Raw genomic sequence first — 21,092 nt, 5'->3', positions numbered from 1 at the left:
TGATGACAGTGGGATTGGACTCAGCCCTCCCTCCCCTGTCATTGCAGGTGTATCCCCTGTTCACAGCAGGACCTAACTAATGTGCCTAACCTGCCTGCCCACTTTATTCAGGGTGTTTTGGGATAACATGGAGTGAATGTGTCTACTTTTTAATTTGCCAGTAATCAATAGATAATTGGTTTTGTAGTATTTTTAGGGAGCGTTGGTTTGAATACTGGAACTGGGGTAGAACCAGTACATCCCTAACCCAAGATGAGTGCGACAAAGGAAGATGTTGAAAAGTTCCTGGATGGAAACCCGGCTTTCGCCCAGGGCTACTTCAACAAGAAGCTCACACCAGGGGCCCTCTCTGTGATGGCGGGGATCCCGGAGTCCAATGTGGATTTTGGGATGTTACAGGAGCTGAGCCAGATAGAGGAAGGCCAGATCCTTTTCGACTTGATCAAAGAAATGCAGGAGAATGTGAACATGGAGAAAGTGGTGTTCAAGATCCTGAAGAGGATCGTCGCCCTGATCCAAGCTGACCGCTGCAGCCTGTTCATGTACCGGGAGAGGAACGGCATCGCGGAGCTAGCCACGCGTCTTTTCAACATCACCACAGAGTCTGAGCTGGATGACTGTGTGGTTCACCCTGACCACGAGATAGTCTTCCCCCTGGACCTTGGGGTGGTGGGAAATGTGGCCCAGACCAAGAAACACATCAATTTGAAAGATGCCAATGAGGTATGAGTCAGATTGTTGAAATTAAACATAAACGTTGTGGTAGTGATGGGGACAGACAGACAGTGTCCCAGAGGTTAGGACATAAACGTTGTGGTAGTGGTTGGGACAGATAGGCAGTGTCCCAGAGGTTAGGACATAAACATTGTGGTAGTGATTGGGACAGACAGACAGTGTCCCAGAGGTTAGGACATAAACATTGTGGTAGTGATTGGGACAGACAGACAGTGTCCCAGAGGTTAGGACATAAACGTTGTGGTAGTGATTGGGACAGACAGACAGTGTCCCAGAGGTTAGGACATAAACATTGTGGTAGTGATTGGGACAGACAGACAGTGTCCCAGAGGTTAGGACATAAACGTTGTGGTAGTGATTGGGACAGACAGACAGTGTTCCAGAGGTTAGGACATAAACGTTGAGGTAGTGATGGGGACAGACAGACAGTGTCCCAGAGGTTAGGACATAAACGTTGTGGTAGTGATGGGGACAGACAGACAGTGTCCCAGAGGTTAGGACATAAACGTTGTGGTAGTGGTTGGGACAGACAGGCAGTGTCCCAGAGGTTAGGACATAAACGTTGTGGTAGTGGTTGGGACAGACAGGCAGTGTCCCAGAGGTTAGGACATAAACGTTGTGGTAGTGATTGGGACAGACAGACAGTGTCCCAGAGGTTAGGACATAAACGTTGTGGTAGTGATTGGGACAGACAGACAGTGTCCCAGAGGTTAGGACATAAACGTATGCTGTGGTAGTGATGGGGACAGACAGACAGTGTCCCAGAGGTTAGGACATAAACGTATGCTGTGGTAGTGATGGGGACAGACAGACAGTGTCCCAGAGGTTAGGACATAAACGTTGTGGTAGTGATGGGGACAGACAGACAGTGTCAAAGAGGTTAGGACATAAACGTTGTGGTAGTGATTGGGACAGACAGACAGTGTCCCAGAGGTTAGGACATAAACATTGTGGTAGTGGTTGGGACAGACAGACAATGACCTAGAGGTTAGGACATAAAAGTTGTGGTAGTGATGGGGACAGACAGACAGTGTCCCAGAGGTTAGGACATAAACGTTGTGGTAGTGGTTGGGACAGACAGACAGTGTCCCAGAGGTTAGGACATAAACGTTGTGGTAGTGATTGGGACAGACAGACAGTGTCCTAGAGGTTAGGACATAAACGTTGAGGTAGTGATGGGGACAGACAGACAGTGTCCTAGAGGTTAGGACATAAACGTTGTGGTAGTGATGGGGACAGACAGACAGTGTCCCAGAGGTTAGGACATAAACATTGTGGTAGTGATTGGGACAGACAGACAGTGTCCCAGAGGTTAGGACATAAACGTTGTGGTAGTGATGGGGACAGACAGACAGTGTCCCAGAGGTTAGGACATAAACGTTGTGGTAGTGATGGGGACAGACAGACATTGTCCCAGAGGTTAGGACATAAACGTGCTGTGGTAGTGATGGGGACAGACAGACAGTGTGGTAGTGATGGGGACAGACAGACATTGTCCCAGAGGTTAGGACATAAACGTTGTGGTAGTGATTGGGACAGACAGACATTGTCCCAGAGGTTAGGACATAAACGTTGTGGTAGTGATGGGGACAGACAGACAGTGTCCCAGAGGTTAGGACTTAAACGTTGTGGTAGTGATGGGGACAGACAGACAGTGTCCCAGAGGTTAGGACATAAACGTTGTGGTAGTGATGGGGACAGACAGACAGTGTCCCAGAGGTTAGGACATAAACATTGTGGTAGTGATTGGGACAGACAGACAGTGTCCCAGAGGTTAGGACATAAACGTTGTGGTAGTGATGGGGACAGACAGACAGTGTCCCAGAGGTTAGGACATAAACGTTGTGGTAGTGATGGGGACAGACAGACATTGTCCCAGAGGTTAGGACATAAACGTTGTGGTAGTGATGGGGACAGACAGACATTGTCCCAGAGGTTAGGACATAAACGTTGTGGTAGTGATTGGGACAGACAGACATTGTCCCAGAGGTTAGGACATAAACGTTGTGGTAGTGATGGGGACAGACAGACAGTGTCCCAGAGGTTAGGACTTAAACGTTGTGGTAGTGATGGGGACAGACAGACAGTGTCCCAGAGGTTAGGACATAAACGTTGTGGTAGTGATGGGGACAGACAGACAGTGTCCCAGAGGTTAGGACATAAACATTGTGGTAGTGATGGGGACAGACAGACAGTGTCCCAGAGGTTAGGACATAAACATTGTGGTAGTGATTGGGACAGACAGACAATATCCTAGAGAATAGGAGCCAGCGGTAGTGATGGGGACAGACAGTGTCCCAGAGGTTAGGACATAAATGTTGTGGTAGTGATGAATACAGACAGACAGTGTCCCAGAGTCTAGGAGCCAGTGGCTTCAGTGTGATTGTGTCAATAACCTTTTTCAGGGGCTTTGTCACACACTCCCACATGATAATATATTTTAGCTGTACCTACTGCCACAAATAACAAACACATACAAAATAGATAGATGCATCAAGTTCATATTCAGCCAGACAAACAAGTGAATAGTTATTTATTCCGTGACTATTTTAACATACACATAGTTTTCACATTCTTGTTAAAACATAGTGCCACATAAAGTAGTACGGCAATTATACTGTTCTGTGGGGAGCTTCTAAATGTATATCTGGAGACAATATAAATCCTCTCGACAGACATAATCCAGTTATTATATATCCCATTACCCCCTGCTGTATCTGGGATTATGGCACCTGTCTTGGGGCGTTTACATTGGGGTCAGCATGAAGCTATTTATACATTTATAAATTTATATTTCACATTGCCCAAATTTACATTCGCTCTTGATATTGAAGTGTATTTCTTAACAGAATAGCTATATATATCCCTTTTATACATGGTCTTTTATCTTGAATTTGCCAGAGGTTTAACATGTATTAATCTGTGGTCTATAATGATATGTAAACTGAAAAAGGCTCCACACCAAGCCTATGTATCGACTTATAGACCCATCTTAACACATCCATGTGAGATCTCTGATGTCAGTGATTTGTTTGGTTTTCTGCCATACAGAGCAGTCACTTCAGCTCGTTTGTTGATGACCTGACAGAGTACAAAACCAGGAACATATTAGCTTCGCCTATCATGAACGGAGAGGATGTGGTGGCTGTGATCATGGCCCTGAACAAGACCACTGGACCCCACTTCACCACTGAGGATGAGGATGTGAGTACTGAGGATTAAGTGAGTCTCTGAGAATATGATCCACACATCTCTATGTGTCAGCAGGGAAATCCCACACAGTCACAATGGAAATACTATGATGAGGTCATTACTGGTCACCATAGCAGCACCCACCCGTAGCACACGCTCCAGCAGGTATATTTCACTGGTCACCCCCAAAGCCTAATCGTCCTTTGGCAGCCTTTCCTTCCAGTTCTCTGCTGCCAATGATTGGAACAAATTGCAAGAATCACTGAAGCTGGAGAGTCATATCTCCCTCTCTAACTTTAAGCATCAGCAGTCGGAGCAGCTCACAGATCACTACACCTGTACATAGCCCATCTGTAAATAGCACATCCAATGACCTCATCCCCATATTGTTATTTATTTATTATTATTTTTTGCTCCTTTGCACCCCAGTATCTGCACACTCCATTGTTAAATTGCTAAACTGTAATAACTTCACCACTATAGCCTACTTAATATCTTACCTCCCTAATCTTACCTCATTTGCACACACTGCATATAGATTTTTTTATATTGTGTCACTGACTGTACGTTTGTTTATTCCATGTGTAACTCTGTGTTGTTGTTTGTGTCGCACTGCTTTGCTTTATCTTGGCCAGGTTGCGGTTGTAAATGAGAACTTGTTCTCAACTGGCCTACCTGGTTAAATAAAGGTGAAATTAAATTTAAAAAAATAAATTACATGACGTTAGAGCCTGAATTAGTTGGGGATGGGAGGCAGGTAGCCTAACGGTTAAGAGTGTTGGGCCAGTAACCGAAAGGTTGCTCAAGTGAAGGCACTTAACTCTAATTGCTCCTGTAAATTGTTCTGGATAAGAGCATCTGCTAAATTACTAAAAAGGTCATCAAGAGCCTTCCCCAATCCCAGAGTTTGTTCACTGAAAGTATATGCAGCATACAAACACTGAATGCTGTTGTAGAACACAAACATGTCCAACAAGGAACGCGTACAAACTGCATTGCCTTTATGAAGAGGATTGTCACATTTACACCTGTTTCCACATACAGTACATGCGTTCAATCTTCTTGCCTTCCCTCTACCACCTTAATTACACATCAATGTATGTCACTCACTCTAAGAATAATTCACATTTTCTGTCTCCCAGCTTTTTCTGAAGTATCTCAGAATAGCCTCTTTGAACCTGAAGATTTACCAGCTGAACTACCTGTACAACTGTGAGACTCGAAAAGGACAGGTGAGTCTGCTGTCTGCACTGATATTCAGAGGAAGGAATAGTTGTCAATGGCAATATGGTGCAAACACAAAAAAGGCTCTTATTTAGCTTTCACACATTTATGGATATAGCAACCAACTGATTTTTAACTAATCCTTTGTGGTTGTTCATTTCTGTCGGGTAAAGGTCCTGTTGTGGTCCGCCAACAAGGTGTTTGAGGAGCTGACAGACATTGAGAGACAGTTCCATAAAGCCCTGTATACAGTGCGGGCATACCTGAACTGTGACAGGTACTCTGTGGGCCTACTGGATATGACAAAGGAGAAGGTGATGCTCTGTCTGCATGTATCCGGGTCATTCTTCAATTGCGGTGACATTTCCGCATGGCATTTTGGGAAGAAAATGACTTCATTTGTCTAAAATGTGTTTTGTTTAAATGTATTTGGGCACATCTTCCTATTCTAAATCAACTAATATGGCAGTTGAATGACTTTCATTTGTATCATTTGTATCATTATGACATCATTCTGCCACCAGTAGGAGCAGCAACACCGTTGACGGTAACACAATGACACACTTTCAATTAAGATTTACTTAAATGGTCACACATGCTCAAATCGAAGGTCAATAACCCCTTAAAAATCATTTATTAAAGTGATATAATTAATCATGTTGCGCACAACGTAATTTCCCTGCATTTAAATTGAGTAACACCAATTACACTTTTGATTTAGACACACCAAATGTTCAATGGAATCCTCAAGCCTTATGACATACTAAAAGGGTGTGATTGTAACGGGTGTCGTCGTCGGATGAGGAGGAATCGGACCAAAGCGCTGCGTGGTGAGTGTTCATGACTTTTATTGAACCTGAACACTTAAACAAAAATAACAAAGGGAATACACAAAATCGAAACGGTCCTGTCATGTGAAGAACACTAAACAGAAAACAACTACCCACAAAACATAGGAGGAAAAAAGCTACCTATGATAGACAGCTGTCCCTGATTGAGAACCATACCCGGCCAAAACAAAGAAATACAAAACATAGAAAAAGAACATAGAATGACCACCCCAAATCACACCCTGACCAAACCAAAATAGAGACATAAAAAGCTCTCTAAGGTCAGGGTGTGACAGTGATAAGCAAGTAATTTTCTTAAATATAGACCCCTCCCCCGATATCAGTTTGCTACTGGAGGGAATGCTCAATGCAATGAGTGATTTTCAAGGCAGTAACTCCAATGAAATAAAACTTAGGGACACATATTGTATTTGTAAACATTTTAAAATAAAGGTATTTTAATAACCTTCGTTTTTATTGGTCTATACAATACATGGAATAATTTTGATTACTTTCTTGCATTAAAAATAATAGATATCTCCAAATCCCAAAACATGTCACTACAACTCTGCTCATCACAACTGGGACCAGTCCATTTGCTTGCCCCAAGTACTTTAATGCACAAACATAAGGTTTTGCAGTATAAAGTACTTGCATTATGTTTTATCATTGATAATCAGTAAAATATAAACAAAAATACGTATGATATGTAACTATTTATCATGTTGAAGTGTTTTTTCATGGTTGCAAAGGTGAGGGACTTAAATGCCACCGCAATTCAAGAATGACCAAGACATTTAGTCATCATAAAGAAGTTATTATGGGTCCTCTGGTAATACTGTAGCCTACATGACATATCTCATATGGCACTATACAGTATATTATGAATATGCTGTGTGTGACAATCCATCTGTGTCATTGCTTTGTTGTTATAGGAGTTCTTTGACATCTGGCCAGTGTTGATGGGAGATCAGCCCCCCTACGCTGGACCTGTAACTCCGGATGGCAGAGTAAGTGTTCATATCTATCTACTTATTACCACGTGAACAGCTCTTTACCGTTTTGCCTTTGTTCTGCAAATTCTCATTTGTGATTTTTTGGGGGGGTTATCTGTGATTGCAGGAAGTCATATTCTACAAAGTCATTGATTATATTTTGCATGGAAAAGAGGATATCAAAGTTATCGCGTATGTTTCTCTCACCTTTCTCTGAACATTTGTGTATAGTTGAAGTAGTTACAACCCTGTATGACACTGTATAGAGGGATAATCAATGTGTGTTGTCTGACTGTCTCCTGTCAACAGGACTCCCACTCTAGAACACTGGGTGTTGTGTACTGGATTGCCCACATATGTGGCCGAAACTGGTCTTGTAAGTTCCCCCTTTTAACTAGCATTCCAGTAGTGTTTGAAATGCTTTCCGAATTTGGAATTTACTTAAAATGCGAGAACATTCAAATTGCCACGATTTGCATGTGTTGTTGATGCTGTACTGTTTATTATTAATATCTAGATATGTAACATCATGAATCCCACAACAGAGGAGATGTTCAAGTTTCAGGTACATTTTGCTTAATTATATAATCAGGTATCCTTATATGTAGTTTTGGCAAAAAGTTGAGCAACTTGCCTAATTCCTGTTGAGCATTTACTTTGTGTCTTCCCATGATGCAGTCAGAGCCCTTGGATGACAGTGGTTGGACCATAAAGAATGTGCTGTCCATGCCAATTGTCAACATGACGGAAGAGATTGTGGGCGTGGCTACATTCTACAACAGGAAAGATGGAAAGCCATTCGACCAGCAGGATGAGGAGCTAATGGAGGTACTTTACTATACTACAGCACTCAGTTGATTTCTCAACTCCTTCTGTCTTCACAGAGAAGTGGTCAATTAAAGTGACATGAGAAAGCCTTCTTCTGCTCCTGCTTTGTGTAGACCACATTGACTTTAGTGAACTTACTCAAAATGATATTGTGACTGTCTCTCCCAATGTTTCAAATAAAATTAAATCAAAGTTTATTGGTCGCGTACACAGATTTGCAGATGTTATCGCAGGTGCAGCAAAAGGCTTGTGTTTCTAGCTACAACAGTTCAGTAATACCTAGCAATAAAAATAATAACAATACACATATAATCCATAAATATATTTTAATGAAGAGATATTAGAATGAGCAATGTCAGAGACCAGAATATATATATATATATATACAGTGCCTTGCGAAAGTATTCGGCCCCCTTGAACTTTGCGACCTTTTGCCACATTTCAGGCTTCAAACATAAAGATATAAAACTGTATATTTTTGTGAAGAATCAACAACAAGTGGGACACAATCATGAAGAGGAAAGACATTTATTGGATATTTCAAACTTTTTTAACAAATCAAAAACTGAAAAATTGGGCGTGCAAAATTATTCAGCCCCTTTACTTTCAGTGCAGCAAACTCTCTCCAGAAGTTCAGTGAGGATCTCTGAATGATCCAATGTTGACCTAAATGACTAATGATGATAAATACAATCCACCTGTGTGTAATCAAGTCTCCGTATAAATGCACCTGCACTGTGATAGTCTCAGAGGTCCGTTAAAAGTGCAGAGAGCATCATGAAGAACAAGGAACACACCAGGCAGGTCCGAGATACTGTTGTGAAGAAGTTTAAAGCTGGATTTGGATACAGAAAGATTTCCCAAGCTTTAAACATCCCAAGGAGCACTGTGCAAGCGATAATATTGAAATGGAAGGAGTATCAGACCACTGCAAATCTACCAAGACCTGGCCGCCCCTCTAAACTTTCAGCTCATACAAGGAGAAGACTGATCAGAGATGCAGCCAAGAGGCTCATGATCACTCTGGATGAACTGCAGAGATCTACAGCTGAGGTGGGAGACTCTGTCCATAGGACAACAATCAGTCGTATATTGCACAAATCTGGCCTTTATGGAAGAGTGGCAAGAAGAAAGCCATTTCTTAAAGATATCCAAAGTTTGCCACAAGCCACCTGGGAGACACACCAAACATGTAGAAGAAGGTGCTCTGGTCAGATGAAACCAAAATTGAACTTTTTGGCAACAATGCAAAACGTTATGTTTGGCGTAAAAGCAACACAGCTCATCACCATCCCCACTGTCAAACATGGTGGTGGCAGCATCATGGTTTGGGCCTGCTTTTCTTCAGCAGGGACAGGGAAGATGGTTAATATTCCTCACCCAGAACCCCACTGGACTGAGGAGCAGATCGGGACTGAGGCAGCTCGGGACTGAGAGGAAGCTCGGGAGTGAGAGAAAGCTCGGGAGTGAGAGAAAGCTCGGGAGTGAGAGAAAGCTCAGGAGTGAGAGGAAGCTCAGGAGTGAGAGGAAGCTCAGGAGTGAGAGGAAGCTCAGGCAGGTTGATGGATCCTGGCTGGCTGGTGGTTCCGGCAGATCCTGGCTGACTGGCAGATCCTGGCTGACTGGCGGATCCTGGCTGACTAGCGGATCTGGCAGATCCTGGCTGACTGGCGGATCCTGGCTGACTGGTGGATCCTGGCTGACTGGCGGATCCTGGCTGACTGGCGGATCCTGGCTGACTAGCGGATCTGGCAGATCCTGGCTGACTGGCGGATCCTGGCTGACTGGTGGATCCTGGCTGACTGGCGGATCCTGGCTGACTGGCAGATCCTGGCTGACTGGCAGATCCTGGCCGACTGGAAGTTCTGGCAGATCCTGGCAGACTGGTGGATGCTGGCTGACTGGCAGATCCTGGCCGACTGGCAGATCCTGGCCGACTGGCAGATCCTGGCTGACTGGCACTTCTGGCGGGTCCTGGCTGACTAGCACTTCTGGAGGATCCTGGCAGACTGGTGGATCCTGGCAGACTGGCGGATCCTGGCTGACTGGCGGATCTAACTGATCCTGACAGACTGGCGACGCTGGGCAGACTGGCGGCGCTGGGCAGACTGGCAGCGCTGGGCAGACTGGGGGCACTGGCGGCGCTGGGCAGACTGGGGGCACTGGCGGCGCTGGGCAGACTGGCGGCACTGGCGGCGCTGGGCAGACTGGCGGCACTTTGCAGACTGACAGCTCCTTGCAGACTGGCAGCTCCTTGCAGACTGGCAGCTCTTTGCAGACTGGCAGCTCTGGCTGCTTCATGCAGACTGATAGCTCTGGCTGCTTCATGCAGACTGACAGCTCTGGCTGCTTCATGCAGACTGACAGCTCTGACTGCTCCATGCAGACTGACAGCTCTGACTGCTCCATGCAGGCTGGCAGCTCCTTGCAGACTGGCAGCTCCTTGCAGACTGGCAGCTCTGGCTGCTCCATGCAGGCTGACATCTCTGGCTGCTCCATGCAGACTGACAGCCCTGGCTGCTCCATGCAGGCTGATAGCTCTGGCCGCTCCATGCTGACTGGCAGCTCCTTGCAGACTGACAGTTCCTTACAGACTGCCAGCTCCTTACAGACTGACAGCTCCTTGCAGACTGACAGCTCCTTGCAGACTGGCAGCTCCTTGCAGACTGACAGCTCTGGCTGCTTCATGCAGACTGACAGCTCTGGCTGCTTCATGCAGACTGACAACTCTGGCTGCTCCATGTAGACTGGCAGCTCTGGCTGCTCCATGCAGGCTGACAGCTCTGACTGCTCCATGCCGGCTGACAGCTCTGGCTGCGCTGAACAGACAGGAGACTCCAGCAGCGCTGTAGAGGAAGAAAGCTCTAGCTGCGCTGAACAGGCGGGAGACTTCGGCAGCGCTGGAGAGGAGGAAGGCTCTTATAGCGCTAGACAGGCGGGAGACTCCGACAGCACTGGAGAGGCGAGGTGCACTGTAGGCCTGATGCATGGTGCTGGCACTGGTGGAACTGAACCGAGGACACGCACAGGAAGCCTGGTGCGGGGAGCTGCTACCGGAGGGCTGGTGTGTGGAGGTGGCACAGGATGGGCTAGACCGTGAAGGCGTACTGGAGATCTTGAGAGCAGTGCTGGCACAGGACGTGCAAGGCTAGGGATGTGCACAGGAGGCCAGATGCGTGAGGCTGGCACCAACTTCACCAGCCGACTAACACGCACCTCAGGACGAGTATGGAGCGCTGACCCAGGTGCCATCAAATCCCTGACACGTTCCTTCGGGCGAATTCCATGCAAAAGCACCAACACAGCAACTCCCTCATTTCTCTCTCCTCCAATATCCCCATGAACTCCTTCACAGTCTCTGCTTCGCTCACCTCCAACACAGGCTCTGTTTCTGGTCTCCTCCTTGGCTCCTCACGATAAACAGGGAGAGTTGGCTCAGGTCTGACTCCTGACTCTGCCACACTCTCCCTGAGCCCCCTCCCAAGAAATCTTTGGGGCTGACTCTCAGGCTTCCATCCGCTACGCCGTGCTGCCTCCTCATACCTGCGCCTCTCAGCTTTCACCGCCTCCAGTTCTTCCTTGGGGCGACGATATTCTCCAGGCAGAGCCCAGGGTCCTTTACCGTCCAGGTCGTCCTCCCATGTCCATTTCTCCAGGTGGTGCAGCCTCTCCCACTGCAGCTGCTGCTGCTCCTGCTGCTGCTGCCTCTGTTGCCTCTCCTGTGGCTCCTGCCTGTTAACACGCTGCTTGGTCCATTTGTGGTGGGTGATTCTGTAACGGTTTTCTAGGTGTGGTGAAGGAGAGTCAGACCAAAACGCAGCGTGTAGATTACAATTCATGTTTAATGAAAAAAACACACTAAACACAAACACTACAAAACAATAAACATAACGAAAACCGAAACAGCCTAAACTGGTGCAAACTAACACTAGACAGTTACAAGGACACTAAGGACAATCACCAACGACAAACTCAAAGAATATGGCTGCCTAAATATGGTTCCCAATCAGAGACAACGATAAACACCTGCCCCTGATTGAGAACCACTCCAGACAGCTATAGACTTTGCTAGATCACCCCACTAGCTACAATCCCAATATATACACACCAAAACCCCAAGACAAAACACACCACAATACAAAAACCCCATGCCACACCCTGGCCTGACCCAATACATAAAGATAAACACAAAATTCTTCGACCAGGGCGTGACAATTGGATCATTCAGAGATCCTCACTGAACTTCTGGAGAGAGTTTTCTGCACTGAAAGTAAAGGGGCTGAATAATTTTGCACGCCCAATTTTTCAGTTTTTGATTTGTTTAAAAAGTTTGAAATATCCAATAAATGTCGTTCCACTTCATGATTGTGTCCCACTTGTTGTTGATTCTTCACAAAAAAATACCGTTTTATATCTTCATGTTTGAAGCCTGAAATGTGGCAAAAGGTCGCAAAGTTCAAGGGGGCCGAATACTTTCGCAAGGCACTGTATATAGTTACATTTACATTTAAGTCATTTAGCAGACGCTCTTATCCAGAGCGACTTACTTCGGAAAGTATTTAGTCCCCTTAACTTTTTCATTATTTTGTTATTCAAAAATGGATTAAATAAAACAATAGTGGTCCTAAATCGAAGTCTTGAGGAACACCGAAATTTACAGTTGATTTGTCAGAGGACAAACCATTCACAGAGACAAACTGTTATCTTTCCGACAGATATGATCTAAACCAGGTCAGAACTTGTCCGTGTAGACCAATTTGGGTTTCCAATCTCTCCAAAAGTATGTGGTGTGTTAGATGTATTGAAAGCAGCACTAAGATCTAGTAGCACGAGGACAGATGCAGAGCCTCGGTCTGACGCCATTAAAAGGTAATTTACTACCTTCACAAGTGCAGTCTTAGTGCTATGATGGGGTCTAAAACCAGACGGAAGCGTTTTGCATACATTGTTTGTCTTCAGGAAGGCAGTGAGTTGCTGTACAACAGCTTTTTCTAAAATGTCAGCGTGCCCTGCACCCAGCCTGCCACAGGAGTCACTAGTGAGCGATGGGACAAGGACATCCCTGCCAGCCAAACCTTCCCGTAACCCGGACAACGCTGGGCCAATTGTACGCCACCCCATGGGTCTCCCGGCCGCGGCCGGCTGTGACAGAGCTTGGAATTGACCTCAGAATCTCTAGTGGCACAGCTAGCATTGCGATGCAGTGCCTTAGACCAGGGCTCCATCATTCTTAAATGGAAGAACTTTGGAACCACCAAGACTCTTCCTAGAGCTGGCAGCCAAACTGAGCAATCGGGGGAGAATGGATTTGGTCAGGGAGCTGACCAAGAACCCGATGGTCACTTTGACAGAGCTCTAGAATTCCTTTGTGGAGATGGGAGGACCTTCCAAAAGGACAACCATCTCTGCAGCACTCCACCAATCAGGCCTTTATGGTAGAGTGGCCAGACAGAAGCCACTCTTCAGTAAAAGGCACATGACAGCCTGCTTGGAGTTTGCCAAAAGGCACCTAAAGACTCTCAGACCATGAGAAACAAGATTGTCCGGTCTGATGAAACCAATATTGAACTCTTTGGCCTGAATGTCAAGCGCCATATCTGGAGGAAACCTGGCACCATCCCTACAGTGAAGCATGGTGGTGGTGGCAGCATCATGCTGTGGGGATTTTTTCAGCAGCAGGGACAGGGAGACTAGTCAGGATTGAGGCAAAGATGAACGGAGCAAGTACGGAGAGATCCTTGATGAAATACCGGTCTCAACGTCAACAGTGAAGAGGCGACTCCGGGATGCTGGCCTTCTAAGCAGAGTTCCAAAGAAAAAGCCATATTTCAGACTGTCCAATAAAAATAAAAGATTAAGATGGGCAAAAGAACACAGACACTGGACATAGGAACTCTGCCTGGAAGGTTAGAATCACAGAGTCGTCTCTTCACTGTTGACGTTGAGACTGGTGTTTTGCGGGTACTATTTAATGAAACTGCCAGTTGAGGACTTGTGAGGCAACTGTTTCTCAAACTAGACACTAATGTACTTATCCTGTTGCTCAGTTGTGTACCGGGGCCTCCTACTCCTCTTTCTATTCCAGTTAGAGACAGTTTACGCAATTTCTCGCATGGAATAGCCTTCATTTCTCAGAACAAGAATAGACTGACGAGTTACAGAAGAAAAGCCTTTGTTTCTGGCCATTTTGAGCCTGTAATCAAACCCACAAATGCTGATGCTCCAGATACTCAACCAGTCTAGAAGGACAGTTTTATTGCTTCTTTAATCAGAACAACATTTTTTTCAGCTGTGCTAATATAATTGCAAAAGGGTTTTCTAATGATCAATTACCCTTTTAAAATGATAAAGTTGGATTAGCTCACATAACGTGCCATTGGAACACAGGAGTGATGGTTTCTGATAATGGGCCTCTGCACAACTATGTAGACATTCCATCCAATGTCTACACTGCATTTCTGATCAATTTGATATTATTTTGAAGGACAAAAAAACGTGCTTTTCTTTCAAAAACAAGGACATTTCTAAGTGACCCCAAACTTTTGAACGGTAGCGTATATATATATATATGGGTAAAATGGGTAAAACAGTATGTAAACATTAATAAAGTTCTCAGTGTAATTTGGACAGCTGTCTCAAATGTTAAAGGTAGAGTACTGGGTGGTAGCCGGCTAGAACATTGATTAAAGTTCAGGGCAGAGTGAATTCCAATAATTGATATTTTATTTGTATTATTTGCATGGCCTGGAGATAGAAGCTGTTTCTCAGTCTCAGCTTTGTTGCACCTGTACTGTCTCAGCCTTCTAGATGGTAGCGGGGTGAACAAGCCGTGGCTTGGGTGGCTGAGGTCCTTGATGATATTCTTAGCGTTCCTGTGACACCGGGTGCTGTAGACATCCTGCAGGGTAGGCAGTGATGTGTTGGGCAGATTGCAGCACCCTCTGGAGAGCCCTGCGGTTGTGGGAAGTGCAATTGCCATACCAGGCAGGTGGTACAGGCCGACAATGCTCTCAGTGGTGCATTTGTAGAAGTTTGTAAGGGTCTTAGGGGCCAAGCCGAATTTTGTCAACCTCCTGAGGTTAAAGAGGCGCTGTCGCACCATCTTCTCCTTGTTGTCTGTGTGAAGGGACCCTTTCAAGTTGTCAGTATTGTTCACGCTGAGGAACTTTTGCTTTTGACCCTCTGCACTACGGCGCCATCGATGTGGATGGGGGTGTGCTCGCTCTGCTGTCTCCTGTAGTCCACGATCAGCTCCTTCATTTTGTTGACATGGAGGGAGTCATGGGTGAACATGGAGTACAGGAGGGTGCTGAGCACGCTGCCCTATGGGCCCCTGTATTGAGGACCAGTGTGGCGGAGGTGTTGTTGCCCACCTTCCCCACTTGTCTTCATCAGGACTTTCAAGTCTTCACCAAGTTTTACCATGTTGGCTACTGAATAAACCTACTCTGAATGACATTGTTTCTGTCTGTCTCCCCAGGCTATGACTAACTTCCTGGGCTGGTCCCACCTCAACACAGACACTAATGACAGGATGAAAATGATGGAGAACCGGAAAGACATAGCCCAGGACATGGTTCTCTACCACGTCAAGTGCCGTGATGACGAGATACAGACAATCCTGGTGAAGACTTGCTCGAAGATATTGTACACACCAAAGATCTAACCCCCTTTATACGAGAAGTATTGTTTTAATGTTTGACACTCATTGTTTTTTCATGTATGTTAGAAAACCAGGCAGTATTTCAACAGAGAGCCCTGTGACTGTGAAGAGGATGAGTTTCTGCAGATTCTGGTATTACTACGTTATATTTGTAGAATAACAGTTTGGTCATCCTCTGGTTCCAGATTAACTGGAACAGTAGGCCTGCATGTGAAACCTCTACATTCATATGGCCATATCTTTAGTTTGCTGTTAATAATGCCATAATAATCATGCATTATAATACAGAAAAAAGAGCTACCCGGCCCCAAGAAGTTTGAGATCTACGAGTTCGGGTTCTCTGACTTTGACTGCACAGAGCTGGAGCTGGTGATGTGTGGGATCCAGATGTACTATGAGGTCGGAGTGGTCAAGAAGTTCCAGGTTCCACAGGAGGTAACGTTACTGTACAATCATGATCTGTACTGCAACAACTTTCAATGCTGGGGAAGTGTCAATTTGAGCAAATACTCTGAAAATACTGTATATATGAACATGCTGTTTGTCATTAGTTAATTTATTGCTCTCCCATCATATCTGTTACTGTTCTAATTCTCTACTTCCAAATCCCATGAAAATCATCAGGCATCTTTATTTATTTCAACAGGTTCTGGTGCGTTTCCTGTTCTCTATCAGCAAAGGCTACAGGAAAATCACCTATCACAACTGGCGCCACGGTTTCAATGTTGGGCAGACGATGTTCACACTGTTGACGGTAGGAGTGCTTAAGCCTCAGTAGTAATGTACTTTATTTTGTCTCACAGAAAATAAAAGGCATATTTTCTTACAGATATCCTAATTTTACTAGATTCTCACATTAGGAAGATAATCCTGCAGCAACATGGGTTGATATGCTTTTTGTTAGGATAAATCAAGTCTGACATTTCAAAGTGGGTATTATGAACTTTAGAAGCCTGTTTAAACCTCAAATATACTACAATTGGCATTTTCTGCTGCACAGGAATATTCTCTGTGACAACAATTTGTATTTGCCCAAACACTTAACTGAAAGACATAATTAAAAGAAATCTCCAATTCTGAATGTCAAACTGCTGTTTTTTTTGTGTCAAGACAGGGAACCTGAAAAGGTACTACACAGATCTGGAGGTGATGGCCATGATCACATCTGCTTTTCTCCATGATATCGACCACAGGGGGACAAACAACCTCTACCAGGTGAAGTGAGTACTCCTGAGAATCTCTGCTCTCTGAGAGTTGGTACAACCAGCCCTTCATATATCTCTAGGTCTCTTATTTTACTATCTCTCTCATTGCAACTGTAAATGTAGAGAAGCACTTGAATTAGCTTTGTGTGATGAACGGCTTATGATGAGCTCCCTGTACAGTGAGTGGTCTGGTCCCTCCTCATCGACAGATCTGGTAACCCACTAGCCAAGCTTCACGGCTCGTCTGTCCTGGAGAGGCATCATCTAGAATTTAGCAAGTTCCTTCTGGCAGACGAGGTACGTAAGGCTTTTGAATCTCAACTACTGCAGTAGCATCTTTGATGTCAATTATTTATTTATTGGTACTCTTTACTTCCATGTTGATCACATGACGCTTTCGTCTAACTCCTCCTCCCTCCCACCAGTCCTTGAATATCTACCAGAACCTCAACAGAAGACAGAACGAGCATGCCATCCACCTCCTGGACATTGCCATCATTGCAACAGACTTGCAACTCTATTTCAAGTGAGTAATGGCATTTTATTTGTCACATGCTTCGTAAACCACAGGTGTAGACTAGTGAAATGCTTACTTACGGCACTTTTTCCAACAATGCAGAGTTAAAGATAAAAACACACTGAACAAAAAAATACACTAAACATGAAAATTTCAAAGATTTTACTGAGTTACAATTCATATAAGGAAATCAGCCCTAATCTATGGATTTCACAAGACTGGGAATACAGATATGCATCTGTTGGTCACAGATACCTTAAAAAAGGTAGGGACGTGGATCAGACCACTATTCTCCTCATGCATCTCCTTCGCATAGAAATGATCAGGCTGCTGATTGTGGCTTGTGGAATGTTGCCCCAATCCTCTTCAATAGCTGTGCGAAGTTGCTGGATGTTGGCGGGAACTGGAACACACTGTAGTACACGTCATTCCAGAGCATCCCAAACATGCTCAATGGGTGACATGTCGGGTGAGTATGCAGGCCATGGAAGAACTGTAACATTTTCAGCTGCCAGGAATTGTGTACAGATCCTTGCGACATGGGGCTGTGCATTATCATGCTGAAACATGAGGTGATGGCGGTGGATGAATGACACGATAAAATGCAATTGTGTTTGTTGTCCGTAGCTTATGCCTGCTCATACCATAACTCCACCGCCACCATGGGGCACTCTGTTCACAACCTTGACATCAGCAAACCGCTCGCCCACACGACACCATACACGCTGTCATCGGCCCGGTAGTTGAAACCCCGGGATTCATCTGTTAAGAGCACGTTTCTCCAGCGTGCCAGTGGCCGTAGAAGGTGAGCATTTTCCGACGCCTAACTGCAGTCAGGTCAAGACCCTGGTGAGGACAATGAGCATGCAGATGAGCTTCCCCGAGATGGTTTCTGACAGTTTGTGCAGAAATTCTTTGGTTGTGCAAACCCACAGTTTCATCAGCTGTCCGGGTGGCTGGTCTCAGACAATCCCGCAGGTGAAGAAGCCGGATGTGGAGGTCCTGGGTTGGTGTGGTCACACATGGTCTGCGGTTGTGAGGCCAGCTATACATACTGCCATAATCTCTAAAATGACATTGGAGGCGACTTATGGTAGAGAAATGAACAGTCAATTTTCTGGCAACACCTTGGGTGGACATTCCTGTAGTAGGCATGCCAACTGCACGCTCCTTCAAAACTTGAGACATATTTGGCATTGTGTTGTGTGACAAAACTGCACATTTTAGAGTGGCTTTTTACGGTCCCCAGCACAAGGTGCACACATATTCTTTAATCAGCTTCTTGATATGCCACACCTGTCAGGTGGATGGATTATCTAGGCAAAGGAGAAATGCTCACTAACAGGGATGTAAACAAATTTGTTAAGCATTTTAAGAGAAATAAGCTTTTTTGTGCTTATGGCAAATGTCTGTGATCTTTTATTTCAACTTATGAAACATGGGACCAACACTTTACATGTTTCTGTCATGCAGGTGAAAGAGGACCCAAAAGCGACTTAACAGAAACAGAGTTTATTTAAATCCAAACAGGGAATAACAAAAATCCTCTAGTCTGTAGAGGGGAATAACTAGAGAAGCGGCCACAGACTGCAGGTCGCTTCGGGTAGGCGCAGGCCGTAGTTGATAGAGCCACCTGCTCACACGCAGCATCTGATGAAGGCAAAAAACACGACAGGACAGGGCGAAACACAATCACAGCATGGTGAATACAAAACAAGGAACCGACGGGACAGGAACGGATCACAAAGGAATAAATAGGGACTCTAATCAGGGGAAAGGATCGGGAACAGGTGTGGGAAGATTAAATGATGATTAGGGGAATAGGAACAGCTGGGAGCAGGAACGGAACGATAGAGAGAAGAGAGAGCGAGAGAGTGAGAGAGGGAGGGGGAGAGAGAGGGATAGAAGGAGGGAAAGAACCAAATAAGACCAGCAGAGGGAAACGAATAGCATGGGGAGCACAGGGACAAGACATGATAATAAATGACAAACATGACAGTACCCCCCCACTCACCGAGCGCCTCCTGGCGCACTCGAGGAGGAATCCTGGCGGCAACGGAGGAAATCATCGATGAGTGAACGGTCCAGCACGTCCCGAGACGGAACCCAACTCCTCTCCTCAGGACCGTAACCCTCCCAATCCACTAGGTATTGGTGACCCCGTCCCCGAGAACGCATGTCCATGATCTTATGTACCTTGTAAATAGGTGCGCTCTCGACAAGGACGGGAGGGGGGGAGGGAAGACGAACGGGGGTGCGAAGAAAGGGCTTAACACAGGAGACATGGAAGACAGGATGGACGCGACGAAGATGTCGCGGAAGAAGCAGTCGCACAGCGACAGGATTGACGACCTGGGAGACACGGAACGGACCAATGAACCGGGGAGTCAACTTACGAGAAGCTGTCGTAAGAGGAAGGTTGCGAGTGGAAAGCCACACTCTCTGGCCGCAACAATACCTTGGACTCTTAATCCTGCGTTTATTGGCGGCTCTCACCGTCTGTGCCCTGTAACGGCAAAGTGCAGACCTCACCCTCCTCCAGGTGCGCTCACAACGTTGGACAAACGCTTGAGCGGAGGGAACGCTGGACTCGGCAAGCTGGGATGAGAACAGAGGAGGCTGGTAACCCAGACTACTCTGAAACGGAGATAACCCGGTAGCAGACGAAGGAAGCGAATTGTGAGCGTATTCTGCCCAGGGGAGCTGTTCTGCCCAAGACGCAGGGTTTCTGAAAGAAAGGCTGCGTAGTATGCGACCAATCGTCTGATTGGCCCTCTCTGCTTGACCGTTAGACTGGGGATGAAACCCGGAAGAGAGACTGACGGACGCACCAATCAAACGACAGAACTCCCTCCAAAACTGTGACGTGAATTGCGGGCCTCTGTCTGAAACGGCGTCTAACGGGAGGCCATGAATTCTGAATACATTCTCAATAATGATTTGTGCCGTCTCCTTAGCGGAAGGAAGTTTAGCGAGGGGAATGAAATGTGCCGCCTTAGAGAACCTATCGACAACCGTCAGAATCACAGTCTTCCCCGCAGACAAAGGCAGACCGGTAATGAAGTCTAAGGCAATGTGAGACCATGGTCGAGAAGGAATGGGGAGCGGTCTGAGACGACCGGCAGGAGGAGAGTTACCCGACTTAGTCTGCGCGCAGTCCGAACAAGCAGCCACGAAACGGCGCGTGTCACGCTCCTGAGTCGGCCACCAAAAGCGCTGGCGAATAGACGCAAGAGTGCCTCGAACACCGGGATGACCAGCTAACTTGGCAGAGTGAGCCCACTGAAGAACAGCCAGACGAGTGGAAACAGGAACGAAAAGGAGGTTACTAGGACAAGCGCGCGGCGCGCAGTGTGCGTGAGTGCTTGCTTAACCTGTCTTTCAATTCCCCAGACTGTTAACCCGACAACACGCCCATAAGGAAGAATCCCCTCGGGATCAGTAGAAGCCACAGAAGAACTAAACAGACGGGATAAGGCATCAGGCTTGGTGTTCTTGCTACCCGGACGGTAAGAAATCACAAACTCGAAACGAGCGAAAACAACGCCCAACGAGCTTGACGGGCATTAAGTCGTTTGGCAGAACGGATGTACTCAAGGTTCTTATGGTCTGTCCAAACGACAAAAGGAACGGTCGCCCCTCCAACCACTGTCGCCATTCGCCTAGGGCTAAGCGGATGGCGAGCAGTTCACGGTTACCCACATCATAGTTGCGCTCAGATGGCGACAGGCGATGAGAAAAATAAGCGCAAGGATGAACCTTATCGTCAGACTGGAAGCGCTGGGATAGAATGGCTCCCACGCCTACCTCTGAAGCGTCAACCTCGACAATGAATTGTCTAGTGACGTCAGGAGTAACGAGGATAGGAGCGGACGTAAAACGTTCCTTTAGAAGATCAAAAGC

At 46.1% G+C, this 21,092-nt stretch overlaps 1 protein-coding gene across 1 annotated transcript in view; it reads left to right on the top strand.

The window, feature by feature from the left end:
* The window catches only part of LOC124000194 (rod cGMP-specific 3',5'-cyclic phosphodiesterase subunit beta-like), a 30,417-nt gene continuing 9,325 nt past the window's right edge, over window positions 1-21,092 (top strand). Inside the window, exons 1-16 of the mRNA XM_046306396.1 lie at window positions 1-723; window positions 3,787-3,939; window positions 5,070-5,159; window positions 5,325-5,465; window positions 6,917-6,991; window positions 7,104-7,168; window positions 7,286-7,352; window positions 7,494-7,541; window positions 7,655-7,804; window positions 15,285-15,428; window positions 15,534-15,599; window positions 15,756-15,902; window positions 16,114-16,221; window positions 16,578-16,687; window positions 16,882-16,969; window positions 17,098-17,198. Coding sequence (XP_046162352.1) covers window positions 253-723; window positions 3,787-3,939; window positions 5,070-5,159; window positions 5,325-5,465; window positions 6,917-6,991; window positions 7,104-7,168; window positions 7,286-7,352; window positions 7,494-7,541; window positions 7,655-7,804; window positions 15,285-15,428; window positions 15,534-15,599; window positions 15,756-15,902; window positions 16,114-16,221; window positions 16,578-16,687; window positions 16,882-16,969; window positions 17,098-17,198 — 2,024 coding nt within the window. The 5' untranslated portion in view covers window positions 1-252. The remainder of the gene's footprint in view (window positions 724-3,786; window positions 3,940-5,069; window positions 5,160-5,324; window positions 5,466-6,916; window positions 6,992-7,103; window positions 7,169-7,285; window positions 7,353-7,493; window positions 7,542-7,654; window positions 7,805-15,284; window positions 15,429-15,533; window positions 15,600-15,755; window positions 15,903-16,113; window positions 16,222-16,577; window positions 16,688-16,881; window positions 16,970-17,097; window positions 17,199-21,092) is intronic.

This window comes from Oncorhynchus gorbuscha, linkage group LG16 (assembly GCF_021184085.1).
Source record: "Oncorhynchus gorbuscha isolate QuinsamMale2020 ecotype Even-year linkage group LG16, OgorEven_v1.0, whole genome shotgun sequence".
Taxonomy (NCBI): domain Eukaryota; kingdom Metazoa; phylum Chordata; class Actinopteri; order Salmoniformes; family Salmonidae; genus Oncorhynchus; species Oncorhynchus gorbuscha.
The sequence above is the reverse complement of the archived record's forward strand: the minus strand, read 5'-3'. Positions and strand labels throughout refer to the sequence as shown.